The sequence below is a fragment of the Rhinolophus sinicus genome, chromosome 15 (genome assembly GCF_057876585.1).
Source record: "Rhinolophus sinicus isolate RSI-liver-muscle chromosome 15, RSI-T2T, whole genome shotgun sequence".
NCBI classification, from domain to species: Eukaryota; Metazoa; Chordata; class Mammalia; order Chiroptera; family Rhinolophidae; genus Rhinolophus; species Rhinolophus sinicus.
In genome coordinates, this window is record NC_142515.1 from 7274028 (window position 1) to 7301545 (window position 27518).

General features: G+C 40.1%; 2 protein-coding genes across 7 annotated transcripts; one reads left to right on the forward strand and one right to left on the reverse strand.

Annotated features, from left to right (window-relative positions):
- Positions 1-1331: 1331 nt before the first annotated feature.
- PSTK (phosphoseryl-tRNA kinase) lies at positions 1332-26104 on the reverse strand. 6 transcript variants are annotated; one of them, XM_074338853.2, is made up of 7 exons: positions 25614-26104; positions 22631-22922; positions 22187-22385; positions 19658-19733; positions 19046-19139; positions 16048-16209; positions 7208-7714 (listed from the first exon to the last, which is right to left on the reverse strand). In XM_074338853.2, the coding sequence occupies exons 1-7, from the start codon at positions 26082-26084 to the stop codon at positions 7698-7700; spliced, it is 1311 nt and encodes a 436-aa protein (XP_074194954.2). In that variant the 5' UTR covers positions 26085-26104; the 3' UTR covers positions 7208-7697. The 6 variants fall into 6 exon arrangements, with proteins under 6 accessions (XP_088647889.1, XP_074194956.2, XP_074194954.2 ...); XM_088791763.1 differs by lacking the exons at positions 7208-7714; positions 16048-16209 and adding an exon at positions 1332-1744; XM_074338855.2 differs by lacking the exons at positions 7208-7714; positions 16048-16209 and adding an exon at positions 5604-7062 and having other exon boundaries at positions 25614-26103.
- Positions 8068-13881, forward strand: IKZF5 (IKAROS family zinc finger 5). Its single transcript, XM_019714931.3, has 3 exons — positions 8068-8200; positions 10122-10304; positions 11523-13881. Exons 1-3 carry the CDS (start codon positions 8068-8070, stop codon positions 12464-12466), a joined length of 1260 nt encoding a protein of 419 aa, XP_019570490.2. The 3' UTR covers positions 12467-13881.
- Positions 26105-27518: the final 1414 nt, after the last annotated feature.

A 27518-nucleotide genomic window follows, 5' to 3' on the forward strand; every position in this document is an offset into this window, starting at 1 on the left:
TCTTTGATCCCGCCCCTCGTGCCTACGGCACCCCAAAAGAGACATAACCCCCCTCTCCGCTTTCGCGCTACTCCTGTTCACGCGAGACTTGGGCAAGGCAGTGGGGCGGGAAGGGAGTCGGAGACACACCAAACATGGCGGCGGCGGTGGCTGCGGCGGTGACGAAGACGGCGACGGCAGCGGCGGCGACGGAGACAGCAGCGGCGTTGAACAAGGCGGTGGGAGTTACTCCGTGCGGTTGTCAGGTGGTAAGTAGCACACTGCCGGCTCGGGTAGCGGAGACACGGCTGAGCAGGACGCTTAAGGAGCGGCGGGGGGCGAGAGCCGGGTTCACGGATGACCGGCTGACCCCGCCCGGGACTCAGTCCCAGCGGAGGGTCGGGCGTGTTCTATCGGTCCGTCGGGTCACGACCCGGTCCTTCCTGGCCCGAGTTTAGAAGGTGCGGTTCCTGTGGCCTCTTGAGTCCTGAGGGAGCGGCGCCTGCGATGGCGGCGCCGTCGGGCAGGGCTTGGAGGCTCCAGGGTAGGGAGTTGCCTCTGGCTCTGACAGGTGGTCGTGCAGGGGCGCCCTGATGTTTACGTTTTCGTGGGCTCGTGGGGTCCTGGGGTCTGGCGAGGCGCAGGTCTCCTAGGTGTTCCGCAGCCTGGTGAGAAGGTCACTCCGAATCCTGGTGAGGATGCGCCCCGACGCCGGACCCGGGCGACTTGTTGGGAGGACGACTTTTAAAATCTCCGTCTTTTATCTAATGTTCTTGCCTCCGGATCCGATTTTACTGCTTGAGCACTCTAATTTTGGGGAGATGTCAGGTTTGGGGAGGACTTCGCAGCAAACAACTGTTCAGGTTCATGCAGGGTTTAAGTCTCCATTGAATAAACTGCCAAGCCATGCACCTAGTAAGTGCTGGGTAACTAGTTTCTGAATTGAAGTTAAACCAGTTTCATCTGCTACTAAACACTGGTCCATTTAGTGTCACCTTAATGTGCTGTTCAGAACCCAGAAGAGCAGTGACAAGCGGAAGGTGAAATAAAGGCGTTTTACGCTGAGATCTTAGAAAATTCAATTTAGAAGAAGCAAAACTTCTATAAGCCAACTTTTTAAGCCAGTTGTTGGTCTGGACTAACAACTTTTAAATTCCGTTTATTTTGATTTATGTCGTGCCTTCAGCACAGCTACACATGAATATGTTCTTGGGAATTCGTTAGAGCGAGTTGAGGTGTTTGGTGTTTTTTCCCCCAGGGAGGGGGGGGGTCCAAACAATCTTAAGTGTTTTGGGTTAAGATAGGATTATAAAGCTGGGAATCCAGATGTGCCCTCATTGGGAGTGCGTGGTGGGCCTTTTTTTTAAAAGCCTTTCCCACAAATGTTTTCCCTAGTGCATTGTTTTTATGCAGTTACAGGTGATCAGCTGGTATTAAGCCTGACCCTTTAAGAAGTGTACTATGAACAAATGAAATTACCTTGAATTTAGAAGTACATTAAAAATCTTGCCAACAATGAAATCTTATGAAATCCACCAGTTAAAACAGTCACACTAGTGCATGTTACTTTGGTGATTTCTTTGGACCTGTTGTTCAAGTGAATCTGTTGCTTTGTTCTTTGGTTATCTGTTAGCATAGTTTTCTGGTAATGGTAAAACTGGCACAAGTTGGGGTGGCCGGTGAGCTCAGTTGGTTAGAGCATGGTGCTGATAGCGCCAAGGTTGCCGGTTCAGTCCCCACGTGGGCCACTGTGAGCTGCTCCCTCCTTAAAACAAACCAACAAATGAACAAAAAACGTGAAAAAAAATTTGGCACAAGTTATTTTATGAGCTTGTTAAACCTGTAGATGGCTAATTTTTTGTCATAAAGGTTTTGATTTGTGGTGTGCTTTTCTTTGCAGACCTCTGTATGGCTTTTCAATTTTAGTTGAAATTCCCTCCATGGCCTTTTGGAGTCCCTTGGTGTGTCTCCAGAGTAAATTTCAATTACTATACATTTCATCAATGTTGGAGTGGCAAGAAAAAGGAGGAACTGATTTGGGGTGAAAAGGTTAGATTGTGTAACTCTGCTTTTGTATTTCTTGTAACTTGTATTTATTTGTGTTTTACTTTTATATTATGTTTTCTGATTACCCAAAGCCTTATAATGTCCCTTTTTGTCTTCAAAGAATTTTTTTTGACACTTCTGTTCTTAGAGGAAATATGTTCTAATTCTCTTTGAAGGTCCATGTTATTCTCTACATAAACCAAGTCTCATTTGTCAGACTTCTCCATTGATAGGTATTGTACGGCAGAGTAAATCTTTCAGTGACCATAATCAGTTGGCTATAAAAGTAAACACATCTGTTAAACTGCAATCATTTTATGTGTATAGGCTTACCTACCCCCAAATTAAGCTATTGTATAAGTAAGTTAGTTGCTAAGTATTCTATCATACGATTAGTAACCCTTCTCAAAAATGCTGGGTGAATAAAATAGATTCTACTATTCTCTAATCCTGTTGTTCTCAAAATTCTATAATTTATAAAAAAGGTAGACTTTGGAAGGAAGGTAGGTTAAAGAACCACTTCTGGTTCTTATATTTTCTCTATTTCATAGTTGTAGTTGTCTTGTAATTTGCATCATGATGCCTCTGTATTGTTAACTACTGGTTAAGAGGTTGTGTGAGCTACTAGTTAAGAGGGTGTGTGTGTGTGTGTGTGTGTGTGTGTGTGTGTGTATTGATCAACAACTTCCCATTATAATACGAGGCTGAAGAAGAAAGATCAGAGGACTTCATACACATAAATCCTTTATTAGAAATCAAAGAAAGGTCAGATAGTTGCAGTTAACCTGCTAAAAGGTTAAGAGGTTTTCACGTTCTTTTGGAATAACAAAGCTTATTTCTCAAGCAATTTTTTTCTTCACTAGCATGCGTAGCCTCTGGTTGTTTTGTAAGAACCTTATTTTTGATCCTTGAAATGGATAAGTTAGGAGAAGCTATTGGCATAGAAATAATTCAGGTATATTCTAGCTAGTTTCAATACAGACATGTACCTACACCCATGGAATACCATACTAGACCCAATTTAGTTTTAATTAGAGTAATCACAGAATGGACTCAAATTTTGCTGTATCAGAAGGAATGATAATCGTAAAATAATGGGGAAAATTCTTCTCTTTGGTTGATATAATTAGATATTAGTTATAGAAAGCGTAGATCAGGCTTGGAATACACCATAATAAAAGTAGAAAACTCTTAAATGTTTCTTTTTTCTGTTGACATAATTTTACACCTTGAAATTCTGTGTAATTTTTTGGCTAACAAGCTCCAAGGTGTTTAATTCATGGCTAGTAGGAAAGATACTTCCAATAAAAACATTAGTTTGCTGATTTCCCAAAGTAGATTTTTGTATTGTTTTTGCAAAGGTTTTAAAATTTATCAGTGTCTTAGAGGCATCTCCAGATATCAATTAATTTGTGAAGTTCTTAGATTAAACTTTCAATCCTGAGACTGTTGATTACTTTATTAAAGACAGAAAGATGGTTTGGGTATAAAATCTGTATTTTCTTTTGGTATCAGGAAGCTTTTTGTAGTTTCAGAATTATTGTTCATTTTCTATTTATTGTGCTTAGAAATGCTGACTTGAGATGAAGAAACCTGGGTCTTGAACCAAAGGCTATTCAGGTTTAGGCACCATTCATTCATTCATAATCATTTGTTCCAGGGACTAGAGCTCTGCAAGGGTCTGTGAAGCTGGGGGGGGGGGGGGGTTGGGGGGTGATGTATGTCAGCGGTTACAAACCATATCAATATATTTAAAATGCTAATTTAAGAATTGTTCTCTTTCATGTTTACAATGTTATCTTCCTTTTTTCCATTGGCATCCCCCCCTTTTTTTTCTTAAGTCCATCAGCACATAATTTATGGCAGGGAACAGTGAAATTTATAATGTGACAGTGTGATAACAGCCAAGACTGTCAAAATATGACAGCTATCCTCTCTAATTAGGCTCCTTTGTGTTCTTAAAACTTGAGATGCATGTATAAAAGTATCAATTTCTGCTGCTTGCTCTTCCTGGCAGTCTGCTTTTTTTTTCTGTACTTTCTAACCAGAATTTGGTAAGATTTACCTTGCTTATTGAAGCCCATCAAAGTACATTCAGATGTTTCCAGTGGAAACATAATCAGTTTTCATATGAACAGATTGGCAAGAAGTGATGATAAATTGCAATGTGAAATCCCAGGATTTCTTTCTTAATTATAACTTTTACAATTAGAACACAGACAAGTTATAGGGCCTAACAGCATTTACAATTTAAAAACAATTTCCCAGATCATCTTTTTTATTATTGTCATTATTTTGTACCTCCCAATCTTCGTACCTTTTCTTTTTTTCCTTCTTTATTGTGGGGGGGCCTCTACCTCCAGTATTATGTTGACTAACGTTAGTAATACCAAGCATTCTTGTCTTGGTCTTGATTCTAAAGGTAATGAATTCAAATTTTCTCCATTGTGATGTAGATTTTGGGAAGATATCCCTTTTCAACTTGAGAAAGTTAAAACATTCTAAGTTTGAATAAAAGATTACTCTGTTTTCTTGCACCTAGTGTAGCCATTGATACCCTGATGCAGTGTGATTGTTTTTCTTATGGGGGTGGGCTGCCTTTCCTCTCTAAAAAGTTTTGTATAATTCTCTTTGAGATTTTAAAATTTCACAATAATATCTCTAAGTGTTATTTTATCATAGATTCTATTTTACACTCTAATCCCTTTCAATCTGAAAGAGATCTTTAATTCTGGAAATATCTTGATCATTATTTTTTTAATCATTTCTCGTTTGTTTTTCTCTTTCTGGAACTCATTCTACACCTCTATGTGCTGAATTCCCATTTTATGTCTATTTTTACAATTCTCCCCACCCCTGTGTGTTTTGAGTTGTATTTTCCACTTTTTATTGAGATAAAACCTTATTATATGTTGATCTCGATCTAATTCCTAATCTTTTTCATTGGAGCTGACTGGCTCACTTTTTTTTCCTAACCAAAGGGCAAATTTTAAAGGACAAATAATCAATAGAATCTATTATAATCATAAAACAAATGATAATACAATGGTTAGGAAACATAGAGAACCAGTTCAAGTAAACATGGGAAAAGCAACTGAAACAAACTTGTTCAGAAACCAGCAACAGTCCTTTAGGTTCAGAAACTTGAGCCAGACTAAAGCAAGTAAGTGATTTAAAAAGGTAGGTGGCCTTCAGGAGTGAAATAAGAGATGAGTTTGGGAAATTTCAAATAGGTTTGGGAAATTACAAATTGGGATATATGAATTAATGAGACTAAGGTAGACCATGTTAGTTTCGTTGTAATTCAGGAACAGATATGTAAAATGGTAACATAAGATGCTCAATTGATGAGCTGATAAAAAAAAGGGAAAAGCCTTTGAATCTGGGACAGTGAGGAATTTCTTAATCCAAGGTGTGACCATGTTTTGCAGCAAAAATAGCCACTATTGTCTGAGAATATACCATCTGCTACACTTGTTGTGAGCTACTTTACATATACATACCGTAAAACTTAAAACAGCACAGCAAGTTGGTATTATCCCATTTTATAAAATAAATGAAGGCTATGAAAAGTCCCTGTTCACATTCTTACAGGTAGTTAGTTTGAGCTACTACCGTATTTCCCCTGAAAATAAGACCAGTCTTATATTAATTTTTGCTCCAAAAGACGCATTAGGACTTATTTTCAGGGGATATCTTATTTTTTCACGTACAACAATCTACATTTATTCATGTACAACAATCTACATTTATTCAAATACAGTCATGTCATCTTCTGGAACATCGTCATAACTCTAAACCCCGAATTCTGGCTTGAATTTCTTGCAACTCCATTTCCTATAGAACCATTGGCCCCAATCTCTCATGTTCAGCAATACAGCTCTCCTTAAATGAGCACTTCTTGTCCATGTCACCTTCTCGTAGTGCATTGGCAACACAGCTGTCAGTGATTTTATCCCAGGAATTCTTCACCCAAGTCCCTACCTCTTGCAGGCTAGGCTTCACAAAGTTTCCACACTGATTTCTCTCCATTCTATGTTCAATGTAGTCATTGATTTCCATGCGCAAATGGTCCTTGAATGGCTTGTTTATTGCAATATCAAGAGTCTGGAGATAGGCAGTCATTCCTGCGGGAATCATTATTCGATATATTCTCTCTGCAAGGAAGTTCTTCATGTCTTTAGCGCGGTGAGTGCTGGCTGAATCCCAGACTAGCAGACCTCTTTGGCCCCCTCGCAAAACAAGTGGCAGCATTAAATCTACCCACTTGTTTATAACTGCTTGTGTGCACCAGGCTTTTTCCGTTTCAAGAACATAAATGGCTGAATCATGTTCAACCTTATCTTTCTTGCCTTTAGTGATGATTAGAGGTGGGGCTTTCTTTCCATCCAGACAAATTGCCAAAATACAGGTAACACGTCCACTTTTGTAACCAGTGGACTGAATGTAGATTGACGAGGCACCCCTCTGATCAACTGTCGTTTGAGATCCTTGGCCCATAAACACTGCAGTTTCATCCAGAGCAATCATGTTGGAGAGTGGTATTTAGAAAAGTCGATCCCATCAACAAAGGACTTGAATGCAAGTGCACATTTAATAACTTCAGTGTCTTCCAGCTTGAACAGTGTTGTCGATCTTCTTAGAGACAGTTCATATCGCTGAAGGAAGCCATCCAGCCAGTGTTGTGCTGCTTTGAATTCTTCTGAGGACATTTCTAACTGTGGTGCCATTGCAAGGGCAAATGCTTGACTATCAGCCCTGCGCACAACCAAAGCCTTTGCTCTCCTGTCAGCAATCCATTCACAGATGATGTTTTCCAGCTCAGGAAATAATGGTTGCTGACCTGATCCACACTTGAGCTTCTTAGCATTTCCCTCGTCCACCTGTTGACTGAGGTTATCATACTCTGCTCGCCATTTGGACCATTCGGAGATCCAACTTCTCTTTGCAGAAAGCCGTAAGATTCTTGCCCCGGGAGTCCTCCACGATTCCTTTCTTATACTCAACAGAATAGCTTTCTTTTTGCACTCATCTTGTCTGGGGATCAAAATATTATTCCCTTTAAATCTACCATTAAATCAAATGTTAATTGAAGACTTATGAGACAGGAGTAGCAACAAAAATGATGACAGTTAAGAATGATGGTCCACAGAAAAGCGACGAAAAATTGCAGGCACCAAAATTCAGAAAACATTTCTTTATTTCACACGAGTGCATTAAGTACGTCTGTTACACACATGGCATATTGAATTATGAAGATTCATGTTAGACATAACCACGTCCGTTCGTTGTCAAGTGCGCATGTTATTTGTGTGTTGTGTCTGTACTCCGATTGGTCATTCGGCAGTAAGTCTCAAGTTCATCTGTTTACATAGGCATTTACCTCTCATCCCAAGGCGCCCGCTTGGGCATTTACAAATACTTAATTATATTTATATTATCATTAGGTATTAATGTCAATATTATTTATATTTAATTGTATATTAATATCATTATTTTATAATTCAGTATGTCCATCTTGTGTTGCAACTTAGTGCATCCATCTGGCTGACGATCTTAACTGGGGCTTATTTTTGGGGTAGGGCTTATATTATGAGCATTCTGAAAAATCATGCTAGGGCTTATTTTCTGGGAAATATGGTAGTATTCTGTTCATCCCCGAGGATAGACTTTCAGTAGTCCCAGCTTTCTAGAAAATAGTTAAAAGAGGTAGTAATAATAATAATAATACCTTTAAAACCCCCTAGGACTTATTTTCTCTTCTTTTCTGTCTTTGTAATTTCCTTCCATCCTCTTAAGACTTTAGTTTGAATCCCAGTTTATTGAAATGTCAAATATGCTCATTGCTCACCACGTTGTGTATGTCTCTAGTTCCCCGGGAAGATTGTACCATAGTTACAGGCAGGGACTGTGTATGGCTCCTTGCACATAATAACGTCACTGTTGTTTTAATACATACTGCATCTCCCTTAATAGTGTAAAATTATTTCAGTTTTTTCCCCCCTAGGTATAACTGTAAACGTAAAAAACTAAAAGGCAAAGATGGGTGAAAAGAAACCAGAGCCTTTGGACTTCGTGAAGGATTTCCAGGAATACCTGACTCAGCAGACCCACCATGTGAACATGATTTCTGGATCAGTTAGTGGGGACAAAGAAGCAGAGTCTCTTCAGGGAGGTAGACTCATCTTAATACTATTGAATAACCCACGGTTTATAAATCTAGAATGTTTGTGTGTAGTAATCCATACTATGAATCTTTCCATTTTTTCCTAAAAAGATCCAAGGCAATTTTTTTGGTTTTCTTTAAACATACCAGGTTTTTTGTTGAGGGAGAGTGAAACTCCCCAACGGCTTAACGTGCTCTGGAGATGCTTTCTGGTCTTGTTGGAAGTTTAGGGGTTCTAAATACCCTTCTCAGGTTCTGTTACTAGACCCAAAGGAACCCAAAGGGTTCAAGCATCAATTTCAGTACACAGAGGATTCTGCCATTGGGAACTCTGGATCAGACCTGAAACAAAATGGGGGTTTCTGTTCCTACTCTTAAAATGAAGAAGGGGATGACCGTGTTTACCCATCTAGGAGCAGAAAGTAGAATAGAGAAAGCAGCCATAGACTGTGACTGGTTTGCTTACCACACACATTGGAATTTGTTTCCAAACCTAATTCATTGGTCAGCAAACCACAGCCTGTGAGCCCATCTGGACTGCTGATTTTGTGTGACCTGTAAGCTAAGAGTGGTTTCTACATTTAAAAATGGTTGGAAAAAATCAAAAGAATAATCATAACACGTTAAAACTACGTGAAATTCAAACTTCAGCATCCATAATGTTTTATTGAAATATAGCTGTAGAAAATTGTAAATAAGCAAGTATGGCTATGTTTGAGTAGTATAACGGCAGAGTTGAGTAGTTATAAAGACCATATGGCCCCTAAATAAAGTATTTACTCTATGACCCTGATAGGAAAAGTGGGCTGGCCGCTGACATAGATGGTCCATGGCCTTGGAGTCCAGGGACCAGCAGCAGAGACTCGGGAGCTTGTTAAAAGTGCAGAATGTCAGGCTCCACCCCAGATCTACTGAATCAGAATCTATGTTTTAATAAGCTCCTCAAGTGATTAATATACACATTAAATTGGTTTGGGAAAGCAGCGGGAGAGCGGGACACTGAGCCTTGTTCCTCCAGTGCAATGGCTTTGTTAGATATTGGACCTGCACCAACCAGCAAAATCACTTCTCCTGGTGAGGGAGGGAGGAACCGGGGTTGGGGGATGGAGCTGTTCACACCCACAATGCCACCTCCTGGGGATGGGGTAGAAGTGCTTTTCCCTTGAAGCTACAGGAGTAAACATTTTCCTGCAAACACTAGTGTACATACAAGTTCCTGGACTGCCATTCCAGAGACCAGGGCTGTGGTCCCCCCCATTGGCTGGTTTTCCTGATTATGAGCACTTGCCCCTTCAGTTTCTTTATCTACACAAAGAAGCAGTCGGATTAGATTAAAAGCAAAGAGCCAAAGAAATATCTTTTAGCCCTCAAATTCTTAAGAGTTCTAACATTCAGAGGAATCAAACACAGTATTTTCCTTTATGTGCTTAACTAGAATTTTAAGATCCTAAATGCTACCCAGTATCTAGGACATATGTATAAACTGAGTGGAACAGTGCAGAACTCAACATTAATTGCTTTAGGCTAAAGAAGATAGAGTTAGGATTTGGGGAGATTTTTCATGACTTCCAATTATAATATTAATATTTGTAGAAGAGGCTAGCATCTTAAACACGTGTGTAATGATGCCATTACTATGTACCCCCAACTCCTCACCTGTCAAATAAGGATGTGACCCTCTTCTTCAAAAGCATGTTGAGGACAGATAAGATTTGTAAGTAATTTGAAATCCCCCTAAAAGAGTTTCTCATAAATAGAATATTGCTTTTGTACAAAATTAGCCTCAGTTCAGAAAGTCTGTATTTTAAGAATTTAACTTTTAAGCTAAGTAAGCTATCAATTTATGAAAGATTTGCTACCATTGAAGACTAAAATGCCACACTGAGTTAATTCTGAGATGCATGATTTCTTTTGCATACTTTGTTTACAGCTGGAACAGATGGTGATCAGAATGGACTTGATCACCCATCTGTTGAAGTTTCCCTGGATGAAAACTCAGGAATGTTAGTGGACGGGTTTGAAAGGACCTTCGATGGGAAGCTCAAGTGTCGGTACTGCAACTATGCCAGCAAAGGAACCGCCCGGCTTATTGAACATATTAGAATCCACACAGGTAACAGAAGCGGCTGAGAAGGCCTTTCTTTGGGGGCAAGAGAGGGGCCTAGGAGGGCAGGTTGATCTGTATATACCTAGTTCTGGTAGTTTAAAAATGAAGGTTGAGATAAGGTTTGAATAAAGGGGGAAGTTACTCCATTTTTACAAAGCAATAGCATCACAGCATACAAACAGGAAGTGAGGTCCTTATAGACCTTCCCCGTCCTTAGCTGTCTCTTCCTTCTTGATCCAAATAACCTCTCAACATCTGTCTGCTTCTCTGGCGGGACAGGTTAATGCTGAAAGCCGTGTGAAGAGATAAGATGTTTTCATCTTGATCCTTAGTGCGTTTCACTTGCAGACTGGGGGAAACAGTCGCAGACTACAGTGCTGGCCTCAGGTCTCACCTTAGCCATCCCTCCTACTGCGAAACCCTCCTAACTACACCTTGTCCTGCCCTGGGAGCAGGTTACGTGTCCCTCCTGTGTGCCACAGTGGCTTCCCATGCTGTGTTGTGGTGGCCTGAAAACCTTGAGGACAAGGATTGTGTCAGTGCCATCTTTATGCCCCACAGCGTAATGGCATCTGACACATAATAGGTACTCAGTCCTTCATTGTTGAATGAATGACTCCAAATCTCGGATTCCAGATATTTATTTTACGTATTTGGCCATCTTCAACTAAGAGCACTAACTAAAGGAGAAAGTTAGTGGTAAAGCTGGCAATTTTGAAAGGACACTTTGCATAACTCATAATTGGCCTAGCAAGCATGTCAATTTTGAACTTTCTTCTTAATATATGGACTTCTTAAAAAAGGATTTTTGTATTTTTTCCCCCCGAGGAAGGGGTATTTGTGTGTGTGCAAAATGTATGAATAACGGTTCATGTGTAGATACATACGTGAACATGTAACTCTGGAGCATGCTTTTGATAAAATTACTATGTAGGGACTATTATTGTCAGTTGTGCTATTTCTTCTTTCCTTGAATGCCAGTTGAAGCTGTAACAATTTTTATACTATATTGAGTGATAGAATATATGTGTATATTTCAAACTGTTGCTGATGAGTTGTTAAGCTTTGTAGGTTTCTTTACAGATTTTAATAAATCTTTTGTGCAAATGTATATTTCTAAAAAGCATTTTATTTTTGATCAATTTCAAATCTAATGAATGGACAAAACAGGAAACTTCATAGATGAGCTACTCTTGCAATTTCTCCCGCATTTTTTTTAAACAGGTGAGAAACCTCATAGATGTCACTTATGTCCATTTGCATCTGCGTATGAGCGTCATTTGGAAGCCCATATGCGTTCCCATACAGGAGAAAAACCATACAAATGTGAATTATGTTCCTTCCGCTGCAGTGATCGAAGCAACCTGTCCCATCATCGAAGGCGCAAGCATAAAATGGTACCAATTAAAGGTACTAGGTCTTCCTTAAGCAGCAAGAAAATGTGGGGGGTTTTACAGAAGAAAACAAGCAATCTGAGCTATAGCAGAAGAGCACTAATCAACTTAAGTCCACCTTCCATGGTGGTTCAGAAGCCAGACTACCTTAACGATTTTACCCATGAAATCCCAAACATCCAGACTGACTCCTATGAAAGTATGGCGAAAACCACGTCAACTGGTGGCCTGCCACGGGACCCCCAGGAACTCCTGGTTGACAACCCTTTAAATCAGCTCTCCACTCTAGCAGGACAGTTGTCCAGTTTGCCACCTGAAAACCAAAACCCCGCGTCCCCTGATGTAGTACCCTGCCCCGACGAGAAGCCTTTCCTGATACAGCAGCCCTCTGCCCAAACAGTTGTTTCTGCCGTGTCAGCAAGTATTCCTCAGAGCTCTTCCCCTACGAGCCCCGAGCCCCGGCCTTCACACAGTCAGAGGAACTACAGTCCGGTGGCGGGTCCAAGCAGTGAACCGAGCGCCCACACGAGTACACCTAGCCTAGGGAACAGCCAGCCAAGCACTCCGGCTCCGACCCTGCCAGTCCAGGACCCGCAGCTGCTCCACCACTGCCAGCACTGTGACATGTACTTCGCGGACAACATCCTCTACACGATTCACATGGGATGCCATGGCTATGAGAATCCTTTTCAGTGTAACATATGTGGGTGTAAATGTAAAAACAAGTACGACTTTGCCTGTCATTTTGCAAGAGGGCAACATAACCAACACTGATCAACAACAATCACGTTATGCTTTTCTTGGTTTTGCCTTTTTGTGTTTTATAGTTTTATTTTTTGGGGGGGATGTCCATCCTTAATAAGGTGTCTGCTAATTTAAAGTTTATACATTATATTTATAGAAAACTTTGACAATGGAAAGAAATTTTCCTTTTGTTTTTTTCATAAAATTCCGGTCAGGGTCATTTATGTAGAATAGCTAGACACACTGGTATCTATTTTTCCCTTTCAGTTAGACATTTGAGAACTGAAATGCATTCTCAGTCTTACAGGTGTTCATTTAAATTTCCCATACTTATGGTCCATAAAAACTTCGAAGATTATCAATACTCTTGATGTTTCAATAGATACATTGTAGCTAGATGTTATTTCTGCCATATTTCAAAATGGTAAAATAAATTACTTTCTCTTATAAAATGTTACAACTTATTTCAATGTTTAGTAGAGGAATTGCCTTTAAAATTGCTCTTAATTGAAATACTATTTTGTTTACATAGTTTCATTTCAACTGATAATAGTAAAGCCATTTCAGCTATAGTAAACCTTTTTTCCATAAGGGGCAATATAAAACAGTTAATTCTTTTGAAATTAAAATTATAAAAATATGAGATAAAAGTTCTGAAAAGAAATGAAACAAAGCTTTACATTGAAAATTGAGTTGGATATTTAAAATACCTGCATGTTCAATTTCTAGTTTAAACACATGTCAATTTTCCATTCGATTCTTTTCTAATTTATTTTAGAAACCACAGGTAAATACATGAGAACACTAGAAATATCAGAGGATTGTCTATGAAGATGCTTTTTTTTCCTTTTAATTTGAACTTTTCATTTAAACCTTCATTCTGACAGTTAGTGTCGGGTGAGGTTGATTACTACTAAGACTCTGTCATTCCTCTTATTCCTTTGATGACCAAAGAGGTACAGTGGAAGTCATCCATCATATTCCTAGAAATGCAGTCCTTAAAAAAAAATCTCTGAAGTTTCATTTTCCTGCCTTATATTCATTCTTGTCCATAATTTCCAAAAAAAAGGTAGGTATGGAAACACATGGAAAAATGTGTTGATGAAGTAATATTTTAAAAAATGAGAACATATATCCATGAATTGTGGTCTTCTCTTCAGAATTGGCCATTGAAAATATTTTGAAAATATTTTGTGTGACTTTAAGTTGTAATGCTTATTTGCGGTTTTACCAGTCTTTCCTGTACAGTGAGTGACAAAGCTATATGGAAACTGATTATTAGGAAAAGATACGAAAATGTAAAAATAGATATAAAATGCATTTGAACATATTTAATTTGTTTACAAAAATAAGACTTGCTAAATCTAGAGTAATTTTGAATAGGAGGCTATTGTTTATATATTGTGTAATAACTAGCTTCAAACAATAAAATATATTGTTACTAACTGCTGGTTTCTGTGTACTTTGCAAAAATTTTTATTTTTAATTTGGATCAAAGCTGAAAGTGTTACTAATTGGCTTCATAAAGAACTATTAAGCGTTTATTAACCAAGAAGGACCACTACTCCTATAGCAAATAAAAGGGGAACGCTGATGGTACATGTCCACAAACACCCCTAAGTGCCAAGTTAATGCATCGTCTGCCCTCCCACATGCTAGAAAGCCACTAGACTGAGTTCTTGTGGTTTAATATCCAATCTCAACTAATCTCAGTTGCATTGTTCAAAGAAGCAGCATCTTAAAGAGGCTTGGACTCCAAACAAATATAACTCTTTCTTGTCAAATCTGAGGCTTGTGCATCTAAAATTCTACAATCCTGCTTCGCTCTGTTGCTTAAATTGCTCACTGCTCAGATCAGTTTAGTGCAGCCATTTCCAAATGTATAGCTTGGCCCGGGTGTTTATTGGTTGCCAGAAAGAAACAGGTTGCTGTCATTTGGAAACTTTTGTGATTATTTTTTCCCCCTCTCACTTCTATTTTATTCTTCAAATGAAGGCAATACCCATTATAGAAAATGAAAGTTTTCATTAAACAGGGGAAGAACTCCCTTGTTAAAATCAGTTTATAAACGCTATATCCTGGGCCAAATAGTGACAAATACATTTTTTCCAATAACTAAAGATGTTTTGAAGGCGCATTTTAATTTAAACAGAGAAAAGTTTTTCCCCTAATTATAAACTAGAGTGTATAATTCTAATATTCCTGTGACTTAAAAGTATTCCAAAGGTGTTGATGCCTGAAAGCTACAATTCTAAATGCACTGAAATTTTTGAAGCAAATCTACCTTAGAATCTTTAGTATTATATTTTTAAAAAGATTTAGGATTTTATTTAAATTTTGTGTCTTTCATTATATAGTCAATATATTTGTCCCATTTTATTTTTAATCAACTATTTTGTAGAAATGAGTTGGGAAAAGTTTAACATGCACTATTTATAGTACTTTGCTGTTAATAGGCAGTGTTCTGAAACTAAATTTATTTTTGTTCAGTGAACATAAGATTAGATTTTTTAAAGTTGGTAGATGATTTATGTCCACTAATATTTTTTTAAGAAACTGTAAAGAGATTAATAGGGAATAATTTTATTTCACATTTTAGTAATAGAGTATATAACTACAACTTTTTGAAATTCAAGTCAAGGCTATACTTTTACCTTGAAAAGAATTCCATTGGATATTTCCCAGTGCTATTTCATTTTAGAAATAAGTGTTTGCCATTCATCTGCAGAACTGTTTGACAAAGGAAAATTTCAAAAACAAAATGTTCAAAGATAAACCTTACTTTAAGTTCTACAAAATATTTATCAAATGGATGTATTATTTTTTAAAAATTCCCTAAGAACTTTTTCATTAAATAGTCTTAGAGGGTGATTTCTAGAACTTGTTTTTGGTAATGTATACTTTGATGTAAAGAACATCTACTTTGTATGCAAAACAAAACTTGAGTATCGTTGCAAAACACTATATTGTTTAGGGATTCCAGAAAGCAGTTTAATGCTGAAATAACCACACATAGTATGTAGTCCATATTGTGAAAGAAGCTTTGCTTTTGTAATATATGAATAAAAAATAACACTTTCTAATGATCTCGATTTTTCTTTTTGAAAACTAGGATCCAATTAATTTGTTAGTTGTTTTCCAGTATGTAAAATATTAAGCTAAAAAAAAAAAAAAGGTTTTGTGGCTACATTAGTTTAAATTTGTAGAATGCCTTACCCAGGAGAATATCTGTCACGAGTTAAAAACAACAGCTCCAGACATCTGCGTTTTGTGTCTTTTCTAGTTCCTTTGCTTTAAGAACCGTGTGTGACTCCTGGCCCTCCCCAGCCCTACCCTAAGAGTTCTGGCGCAGAAATGATGAAGGCTGCCTCTGATGCTTAATTATCCGTCACATCTGACAAGTGACTGACTGAAGTAATTTGTTATGATAAATGGATCTTAGAATGGCTGATTTTTATAAAATAACAAGTCTTTGGCAATTTACATCGTTGGCCTAGAAAACATCCAGTAATACAAAACTGTTGCTACAAAATCTTAACCAACATCAGCCATTTGATTGGAAAGTCATAAGTTTTAACACTGCTTTGAAAAATACTTCTGCACAATATTACCTTTCTCATAATGAAAAGAAGAAATAACATCTGATATGTCAATGGTTTGTTGAAAGCACAGGTACTTTTTGTTTCCTTGTCTTAGGTCTTCCAAAAACTCTGTTTTGAGCTTGTTAAGTTCTTCTGCTAGAAGCTTCAAGTTGTAAGGAAGCACTTGTTCATCTAAGATAAAGATATTCTCAAATTATTTGTGTAAATCAAATCAAGCTGGGCTGTCGAATGACACCAGGAAATTAATATGATTACTTCACACAAACCAACTAGATTCTTCTATAAATAATCACAATACCACTGAGTTGGTACAATATAGACAAAAGGTTACATTAATGTGATACAAGCAAATCCTTTAAATAACTTGCTAGGAAATTCCTGAGCAGAAAAGACGAGGCTGAAAGGGATTTCTTTTTATTGTTGACAAGATACTTGACTTTGAATCTTGCTGAACTAACCGGTAGTAAAGCAAAAAAGTAGAGCCAGAAAATGACAATTTGGTTTTGAAACTGATAGTACCTACGACAGTTGTCCAACATTACGTTCTCCAATGATGGAAACGTTCTGTATCTGCCCTATTCAGTCAGGCAGCCCCCAGCCGTGTGGGTAGTGGGACTGAAGGGCTGAATTTTTTTGTAAAACAGCTTTATTGTGATACAATTCACATACCATCTGATTCATCCATTTAAAGTACAATTCAGTTGTTTTAGTATACTCAGATATATGCAACTATCACCACAATTTTAGAATATATCGTCATCTCAAATACCTGTACTCTTTAGTATCACCTTCCTACTTCACCACCCCCAATCCCTAAGCAACCACTAACCTACTCTGTCTAGATTTGCCTGTTCTGACATTTCACATGACTGGACTCATACGTGGCCTTTTGTGACTGGCTGCTTTCATTTTGCATGTTTTCAAGGTTCACCCATGTTGTAACGTATTGATACTTCATTCCTTTTTATGGCTAAATAATCCATTGTAGGGGTAGACCACATTTTGTTTATCCATTTGTCAGCTGATGCACACTTAGGTTGCTTCCACCTTTGGGCTGTTGTGAATAACGGTGCTATGAACATTTGTGTACAAATTTTTACATGAACATATTTTTCATTTCTCTTGAGTATATACCTACTAGTGGAATTGCTCGGTCTCAGGATACCTCTGCGCTTAACTGTTTGAGGAACGGCTCGGCTGTTTTCCAAAGCAGCTGCACCATCTCCCATTCCCACCAGCCGTGCATGAGGGTTCTGACTCCTCCACAGCCTCGCCTGCACTTACTGATTCGAGCTGTCCTCGTGGGTATGCAGTGCTGTCTCACTGTGGTTTTGACATCATTTCCCTGATGACTAATGACATCAAGCATGTTTTCATGTGGTTCTTGGCCACGTGTATATCTTCCCTGGAGAAATTCAAATCCTTTGCCCTTTGAAAAATTTGGTCATTTGTCTTCATTATTGAGTGTTAAGAGTCATTTATGTATTTTGGATACAAGTCCCTTATGAGATACATTAGTCGCAAATATTTTTTCCCATTCTGTGTGGTTTTTCTAAAAATTAACTTTCTTGATGGTATGAGAACTGCATTTTTAATTTTAAGCACAGATCCAGAAGCTAGTACCATCTCCCTCCCAAAAAAACAAAAATCAGAAAGCCTAAAAAACTATCTTTTTTAAATGGGTGGGTCAAGAGTGATTTGGGCATAACCCCTGCCCTTCACGTTATAGACAGAACAGAAGAAAGACAAATGGTTGAGATAGAACTGCAACTATTTTTGTTTTTATTCTAATCATGCTGCCACTGCTGTTCCAGGCCTCTGTTTTTCATATTTTGGATTGTAACCCATAAGTGAGTTGCAAGTTGCATCCAGTGTTTTTCTAAAATGAAATCAAACAGAACGTGGCGTTCCTTAAATGTGACGGTTTTGTGACTCTTTCTGTGTGTGCCTGTGTCCACGTACTGAGCTGCACAGAGGTTACAATATAACATCTACTGTTTGTTTTTCGAATGTCTAAACATTTGTAAAGGTATGAATATTAGAAGCTTTCGTTGGTGGTGTGGGGAGCATAGAAGCACACACTACAAGCAGACTAAAGTCTGAATCCCAGGTTGCCCCAGTACAGTATTTAGTAGCTGTTCGGCTATGGGCAAGTTACTAGGTCCTCTCAGAACCTTCATGTCGCCATTTGTAAAATCACAGCTACCTTGTAGGATTGTAAAGACTAGAAAATATATTTATAAGGCATTTAGCATATAAAAGGAACTCAAGAAATGCTACAGTTATTTTTTAAATCAAAACTTAAATACAGCAAAGAGTTCAATGTTTAAAATCTAAAGGAATTATTATTTTATAAAACTATAATTACTACATGTTTCATCTAAATTCAGACTGACAGTATATTAAGCTTGTTCAAACTCCATGCTGATTTTACATTTGGTCCCCGACTCCTTCTCCACTGTTCTTACTTCACCCCAGGCTCAGTGGCCTCTTTTCTGTTCTAGAACATAACAAACAACTTTTCCTCTGGGCTTTTGCACTTGATGTGTCCACTCCATGGAATGATCTTCCAGATACCTGCATGATTTGCTCTTCCCTTCCATTCACATCTGTGCTTAAATGTCATCTCCTCTGAGAAGCCTTTCTGATTACTCCTTTAAAAGAACTCCCCCCATCACTCTGACCTGCCTTACCCTACTGGATTTGTCTTCAGAGCACCAGCATATATTCACTTTTTCTCCCTGTCTCCTCATGTTCTGCTCCCTCCCAACTCCCCAGTATCTAGAAAAAGGCCTCGTAGAGTAGCCACTCCGTAAAGACTTATTGGATGGATGAATACCGTTCCAGGGGTAGACTGTTTAGTTTTGTATAACCCAGTTGTATATTAGAACTGAAAACATGATGTACACTTTATGGCTGAAAGCTAATAAACCACCTAAGCGTCAAGGGAACAAGAGTAGCAGTACTTGTACTACTCAACTAAACAGAATGTAACGACACAACATACCTTTCGCTTCCTTCATTGTCTGAGAGATAATTCTTCGGAGGGTCTGATCAGCTTGATGAAGAATGTTCGTTGAACAAATAATTCTGTCTGTTTCCTATGTAATACAGACATAGTTATTGAACAATGACAGAGTTTTATAAAAGCCAAGGCTAAAGTGATGCAGGCTTGAAGAGATGAAAAGAAAAATCAAAGTGGCTTTTCTGTTTCAGTTATTCTTCCGTAGGACAGGGTCTGTATGAAATACATCCAGTTGCAAACTGGGTTCTGTTGGGGCCACAGGATGCTGGTAAATGTCCAACAACAGGGCTCTCCAGAAAAACAACAAAACCTATCTGTAGTATTTGTCAATTTCTGTGGTATAAATAGCCCCATCCTTGCCCATCTCAAGCTACCAACATTTCTGAAAATCTGACAGCTTTGACCAGCCAGTGCAAGCGGCCACCAGTGCACTCCAGCACCCAGGGACCAGAAGCTGAGAACTGGCGACATGCCAAGGCAGTGCCAAAGCTGCTGCTTCCGCATTTTATTCACATTGTTCACTCAGCTCAAAAAGATTTTCCTGCAAAAAGTTGTCCCTTCTCATTTCTACTAAAGCTAAACTGGAAGGCTTACCTTTTGTTCCACGTTATCTTCAGCATATTTTACTGGATTTTCCAGAGCAGTAAGCAATAAATCAGTCAACTCCGGGCTGCAAGAGAAGGTGGGATAAAATAAATCTTCATAGCAAACATTTGTTTTTAAATAACTTGTGTTTGTGAACACCAAATTGAATTCTAGAGGAATAAAAGTGCTGTAACCCACGATCCTAAACAAAAGGGAGAAAACAAAACAATTTGGAAAGCTACCTTCTTGTAAAATCGAAATGGAAAAGCTTAAATTATAAACAAAAAAAAACCCTCCTTAAAAAAAAAATTAATTTCCAAAGCTACATCAGTAAGCTTTGAAAAGACATTCTCTCTACCCTCATTAGGTGCTGAACTTCAGGCTACCAGAATTCTCTTTTATTCCCTAAAGAAAGATGCCCTGTCTTTACTTCCTGGCTTCTGCTCCTTTACTGAGTGTGAGTTAGCAAAGCTGTCATTTGTCCAGCAGCCTTGGAGAGCTGAGGTGGAATTCATTCATTTAATAATATTTATTAGAAACATTGTACAACCATGTGTGTGAAACTATGTGCTAGGCTGGAGGTGAAGCAAGATGCCTCCTCTCTCCAAGGGATAATATAATGGAGACAGGTAACAAATTAATAAGCAGAAACTAATTTCAGAGAGTGACAAGTGGTGAGTTAAGACCATACACACAGCGATTATGATCAGAGATGCCTGGGTAATCTAACTACATTCTTCAGGGTTCAGATGCTCAGGGAAGCCAGTCAAGCATGGATATGTGGAAGGGTAGAGAAGACAGCAAGTACAAAGGCCCTGAGGCAAGAGCAAGCTTCTTGTGTTCACGCAACAGAGAAGGCTGGTTTGGCTGAAAAGCAGCAACAGGAGACAGTGGTAAGATACGAGGTTTGGGAGTTGATCAGGGTTACAACACATGGTAACAACTCTGAATTTTACTCAGAGTACAAGGGGTAGCACTGAAAAAACTTAGGGCAGTGAATTCATTGCGTTAAATCTCAACCTCAAGATGATTTTTGTCACTGAAAAGAGCCCAGGTTCTAGAGTGAGTGAGATTGCACTGGGTCCAAATCTTGGCTCTGCCATTTACTATCTGGCTGTTACTATACTTACCTGGGCCTTAGTTATCCCATCTATTAAAGGGGGATGACTGTATCTACCCTCACAGGGATATTGTGAGGATTGAATGAGATTATACACATAAAGTAGTAAGATTGCAGAGAAGCCTGGGAAAGGTACAGTTGTCAGATCACCTTTCAACTTCTTGCACAGGGCCACCAGACATCCATCAACCTGTTCACAGTTACGCGGTGACTATTGTGGATATGTGAGAAAAGGCGACCATCTTCAGACCCAAGACAAAACAGCAGATTAAGTGCTAAGGGTTTGCACTGGCATTGGAGAAGCCCACTCCTTGCTCCTAGAAAGAATGCCCTCACTGGTCTGAAAGCATTGACGATAAACCTTATGCTGCTCTCATGGGGTAGCTCAATACCTCAACCAGCCATTCTTTCCCAAAGGAAACATTTTATGTATTACAGAATGATCACTCAAGCGCTTATGTGTCTGATCAAGCCTTCAGGATATTATGAGAAGCTAAAATTAGAAACCTCAGCTTCTTTCATAAACCCTATAAACCATAGTCACTTAAACCCAATTTTTATTTTTTTCAGTATGTCCAAGTATAATAAAATGTATGGGAACTAAACGTTTTGAAGAATGAGTTTTTAAAAATTAGCCTTTAAAAATTACTGACCCTCTACGGACAATAGTCAGGCCGGGGCTAAGGAGAGGTGGGCAGTAATATACCTGCAGAACTGCGTTGTCTGACACAATAGCCACTAGCACCACGTGGGCTACTGAAGTTTCAAGTCATTAAAATAAAATTTAAAATTCAGGGCATCAGTTGCACTGGTTATGTTTCAAGTGCTTAAGATTCCCTGTAGCTGGCAGCTACCACGCTGGACAGTGCGAATGGAGCACATTTTGTCAGTGAAACAGTGAACTTTCCATTAGAAATGTGCTGCTCTAGGACTATCAAGACATATGCATATATCGTGACCGAAATGCATTAGACACCACGGCCACAAGCCTTCCCTAGATAAGCACATAACTATTGTGAGGTTTAAGGCAAAATTAGGATTCAGTAACAGTTCTGGTATCTTTCTTTCTATAAGAGAACTACTGGGCAACCTATTTAGACTTGCATGCTATTTCTGCAAGAGTACCAAAGATATGTCCTACTCTGTATTCCCTGCTCTGACCTCTGGGACACAGCAGGATCTTAACAAGAGCACGTTTGAAACAAACTTGGGGTCAAATCTCAGCTGTCACAAGCTCGGTGACTCTGGACACACTAAACGGTCTCACTCAGTTTCCTCTCCTATACAAAGGGGGACATATTAATAACAAGACCGCTCTAAGGCCTGTATGAGAATTAACCAACTGGATACAAGTAAAGCATTTAGCACAGTGCCTGCCTCAGGAGACACTGAGGGAAGGATGGCTTTGAGAGGGATACCTGGCCTCAGAAGAACATGCTGGACTCCGAATTGTGAGACTTCGGTGTTCCCAAGCATTTTTCTCAGGGTTGGGCTCTTCTATCTTTCTTCCCATCAGGTGGATGGTCTCGGCTGGCAGTGCCCGAGGTCTCTGGTCATTCCTCCGTAAACAGGTCTCGAGAGAACAATCTAAGAAGAGCTGGCAAAAGCCTAATGAATCTGAAAACAATTTGAAACCACAGAAGTTACTGCTGTGCTATTTTCTAATTGTGAAATAAACATATTAGACACATTATTCCAGCCGCAGCAGGGACAACCATGAGCAATACTGAATGAACATCTAGCTTTGAAAATGAAGAAAATCCATATAAATCTCCCAACCCCATTAAATTCTCACTAAAGACGATAATGATTTTGATATGGGAATATATGTCTCTGTGTGTAAGAAAAAATGGTTTAATTACATTTCCGAGCCAGTTGGTAGACTTCATATCTCATACTTTGATAATAGAAGTTGTCATCTAAAATCAAAAACAAAGGTCTACAAACTGCAGTCTTCGTTAAGAGGTAGCAAGACTGGGCCTCAAGCGCTGCAGAACATAGGAGATCTTGATCCTTTAAGCAGTTTATAAAATCTTCCCACATGGCTTCAGTCCTGTTGGGTGGGGCAGCCATCTGACACCCGTTAATGACAGCCAGCAAGAAGTATTCTATGTACTTCAGCAGTTCCTGTCGAAGCAATTTCCATTGGGATGGCTGTAAAAGACCGCAGAATTGCAACTTATATGAGGCTGTGGCCAGGAAGACAGTCATGCCTCATTGCCACCCTGCCCCAAGTGAAAGTTTCATCCCACAGGACCATATGGCATCCTCTAAACACAGCTTGTATTCTCATGTCTCCATGTCCTCCTATATACCGTTCCCTCTGCCTGGAAGACTCCTCCCCAATGATTAGTTCTCCGTGAACTCTTCTCAGACTCCACCATGCAGAAGGCAGCTCAGACCCTCCCTGACTTATCACGACACCCTGTTCTGTGTGAGTCGGGTTTCCACTCTAGCAGGGTTTCCACTGTTTAGGCATTTGTTTGCACGTCTCTCTGTCCCTGCTCGTCCAGTAGACACCCAGCCTCCAGCAGAGAGTCTGCCACCAATCGGTGCTCTGGACATGTATATTAAATAATTGAATAACGAAATGAGTGAATAATGAAAGAATGAAAAGCTGTTACCATCCAGGAGAAAGGAAAAGCCAAAATCAGTATCTTGCCAAAATAAATTAGGCTGGCTATGATACAGCAACGCTGGTTTGCCTTTGAAATGAGAAAAGTTCTGGACATAAAGGATCAGCTGAAAGGTCCCTGGGTCAAGAGGAAAAGACCTCAGGCTAACAGGGATGGAAAGGGACGGGGAAAGATGGAGGAAGCAGATTGAGGGGAAGAGAGTAAATAGCTTGAAAATACAAGTAACCTTGTGCGCTCAAGGGCTGTGTACAGCACTGACAGAGTCATGAGGTCAAACACACGACAGGAGATCAGCGTCCCTCTCTTGCCTGTCCTTGCTTTACCACCTCACTGAGGTTACAGCACATACAACAAATACATCAGCTAAATCCAATAAAAAGAGGGATCACTTCCTAAAAGGTGAGAGATTCTTCTCATGTGATTAGATGAGTCCCATGGCCTTTGTCTATAGGGGGAAAGTGGAAAAAAACTAACAAAAGCAAGGAAAAGCCCAGCAAATACAACAATCCCCATCAATAACTTTTAGCTTTCTCCAGAGTGGTGAAAATACTATCATCTAAGTAAACTGGTGCTGCCAGGGGCCTGATACTGTATTCACCTCACAATTAACCAAGAAAAGGGAAGTATGTAACTTTGGTGGAGTGGTCCAAAATTTTTCCTTGTCAGATATACTGTATTCTTACATATAGGAGGTCTGGCAATGAAGTTCGTGAACTTGTTGCAACGATGTTGCCAACCTTCTTTGATATCAGAGGGATCATTCATTATGAATTTGTACCAACTGGACAAACAGTTAACCAAGTTTACTTTTTGGAAGTGCTGAAAAGGCTGCGTGTGTTAGACAACCTGAACTTTTCGCCAAGGATTCATGGCTCTTGCATCACAACAATGCACCAGCTCACACAGCACTGTCTGTGAGGGAGCTTTTAGCCAGTAAACAAATAACTGTATTGGAACACCCTCCCTACTCACCTGATCTGGCCCCCAGTGACTTCTTTCTTTACCCAAAGATAAAGGAAATATTGAAAGGAAGACATTTTGATGACATTCAGCACATCAAGGGTAATACAACGACAGCTCTGATGGCCATTCCAGAAAAAGAGTTCCAAGATTGCTTTGAAGGGTGGACTAGGCAATGGCAGTGCTTAGCTTCCCAAGGGGTGTACTTTGAAGGTGACCATAGTGATATTCAGCAATGAGGTATGTAGCACTTTTTCTAGGATCAGTTCGTGAACTTAATTGTCTGACCGTGGATATAGAGTGGAATCACATCATATTTGCATTTTATTTATGTGAATTCATCTACACTCAGGCACTAAATGACAAAAATAAGTTAAAAATTTTTAGAATATTTCAACCAAAGAGTATTTGCTCTAGAGTGAGCATGAGATATGGGAGACATGAATCTACTCTCCCCTCAGGTCTCAGTTTTCACACGTGTCTCCAAGAGGATGCAGCTCAGTGCTGAGTGTGATCGAGGGCTTAAAGAGAAGCATGTACTTGGAACACACAAGTAGGTCCCTAAATACAAGCCCATTACTTTATCTGGTGGTCTACTAAGGAACAGCCATCTTTTCCTATGCTGGCAGATGCAAGTTTACCGAGATGAGTAAGCTTGAGCTTCAGAGGCTGGGTCCTTCATTTGAACAGCCTCTTTATCGTCATAGCAATTTTGTTCCTTATCATTTTGTATGCTTTGTCTTCCCCAAACTGCATAAACTTCAAGCCCCACAAAACCTGGATTCACTCCTGGCTGCATGTTAAACTGGCTGTGGTTGGAAATTTTTAGATTCTATCCCTCTTCTGCGAACAATCTTCCCAAAGGATTTTCAAGAGTGTATTTGCCTATGGGGGATTTCCACCTTGCACGCTGACTTCAGAACCTAACCCTGTCTTAAGACTTCACTGTACAGAATATACATATATGTCCCCAATGTACATATAAACCTCTACAACGAATTACTCCAAGATGGAGTCAACGCCTTCTATTATGTTGGTGCCAAAGTAATTGCGGGTTAAAAATAATTGCAAAAACCGCAATTACTTTGGCACCAACCTAATAGGTTAAAGCAGCTGCACTGTCCTCCAACTCCCGTCTCTCCCGCTCTGCTAGGGCCCCCCGCTCCCACGTCGGGTATCACCCAGTACACAGAGGAGCTTGTACATTTCCTTCCGTGGCACAGTCTAGGCCCCGCCCCCTCGTACTGACCAATGGCCGTGCGCTCGCCTCCGCGAGGACCGCGTCTGGCATGATGTCATCATAGGCGACGACGCCGACGGCCCAGCCCCGCTCCTGCCGCAGTTGGTGGCTGAGCGCCCGCGCGAAGGTCGACTTTCCTGCTGCGGGGAGGCCGCAGAGGACGCAGAGTCCCAGCTTCCGCGGCCCCTCGCCGCGCGCCTCGCCGGCGTCCGCGCCGCGCTTCATGCTGCCGCGGAGCCCGGAGGCGGCGGGACGCAGACTCCGGAGCCGTCCTCCGCCGCGCACGCGCAGTTCCCCAACGCCCGCCTGCTCCGCCTGGCGCCGCAATGGAGCAACGGGCGAGTCTTTGCATCCTGAAGGATGCGTGGTGCGGGCTGTGTCGTGGTCCCGTGGTGACCTGAAGCGCTGACGCCGTTCTCCGTGAGGCCAGCCCTTTAGGCTGGAGAGACCGCGGCGACGCGTTTCCCAACTGCTGGACATTTCCTACAGTCAGAGAGTTGCACTTAACCTTTAGGTAGAATCCTCCTCCCTGCCGCAACCTGAAAGCCCTTAGGATGTGCACCTCGAGTTCGTTACGATGAAGCCCCCCAGCCAGGAGAATCACAGAGACTCTGTACCTCTACCTCCGCGGTCTCTGGAAGGTCAATTACTGGAAATGAAAGAATAGGCGGCGAAGGTGACGGTCGGACACCCGCGCTCCGCCGCCCCTGCTTGATGTGTGATGGGCAGGAAGGCAAAGTGATGTTAGTTGCGCCCTAACGCCACGAGTGGGGAGCAAGTGTGAGGAAATCGGGCAGGGAAGGAACATCCCTAGACCTCAATTCCAATGTATTCCTGCAGAGGACAATGGGTATTTTAGTGTTAAAAAACAAATACTACGCTGTAGAGAGAGAATAAAACAAATTCCTTGTATGGGGATACGGTGTAGAAAAATTGAATTCCGAGTTTCACCTCGATTTAGGGGGTTAGTTTTTACTCGTAAGGAAGTATAGTCAAAATGTGAACAATTGAGGTTAGAATCAGTGTATACTGGGGCAAAATACAACCAATAACTCAGTACCAAATCATGTAAGTTGTGATTACAGAGCAAGTACACATACATTATCTTTTCTCTTGAACTGAAGGTGAGCATTGAGTTAAACATACTCTTCATTTCATTACATTTTGTCCTTGGTCCAGTGCACAATTCCTCTCCTTAATTTATTGTTCTTTTATCCCCCATCCTCCAACCCACATCCATTTCCTCCCCCTACTCCGGCAACGTTTTTTTTCCCAACACGTTATTTTTGTTTGTTTATTTTTTTAAGATAGACTATTTTTTAAAGCAGTTTTAGGTTCACAGCAAAATTGAGCAGAAAGTACAGGGAGGTCCCATATACCTCTACCCACTATCCCGCAGTCTCCCACTAGCAGTGTCTTCCCCCCACCCTCCAGAGTGGTGCATTTGTTACGGTCAACGAATCTACACGGCATTATCACCCAAAATCCATAGTTTACAGTGGGTTCACTCTTGATGTTATACATTCTGTGAGTTTTGACAAATGTGTAATGACATACATCCACCATTATAGTGTCATACAGGATAGTTTGTCTTAAAAGTCCTCTGTGTTCTACCTATTCATCCCTCCTATCACCTAACCCCTGGCACCTGCTGATGTTTTCAGTCTCCATAGTTTTACCTTTTCCAGAATGTCATATAGTTGGAATCATGTAGGCTTTTTAGATTTGCTTCTTTCATTTAGTAATATGCACTTAAGTTTCCTCTGTGTCTTTTTATGGCTTGAGAGCTCACATCTTTTGAGAGAGAATAATATTCCATTGTCTGAATAAACCACAATTTATTTATCCATTCACCTACTGAAGGACATCTTGGTTGCTTGCAAGTTTTAGCAATTATGAATAAAGCTGCTGTAA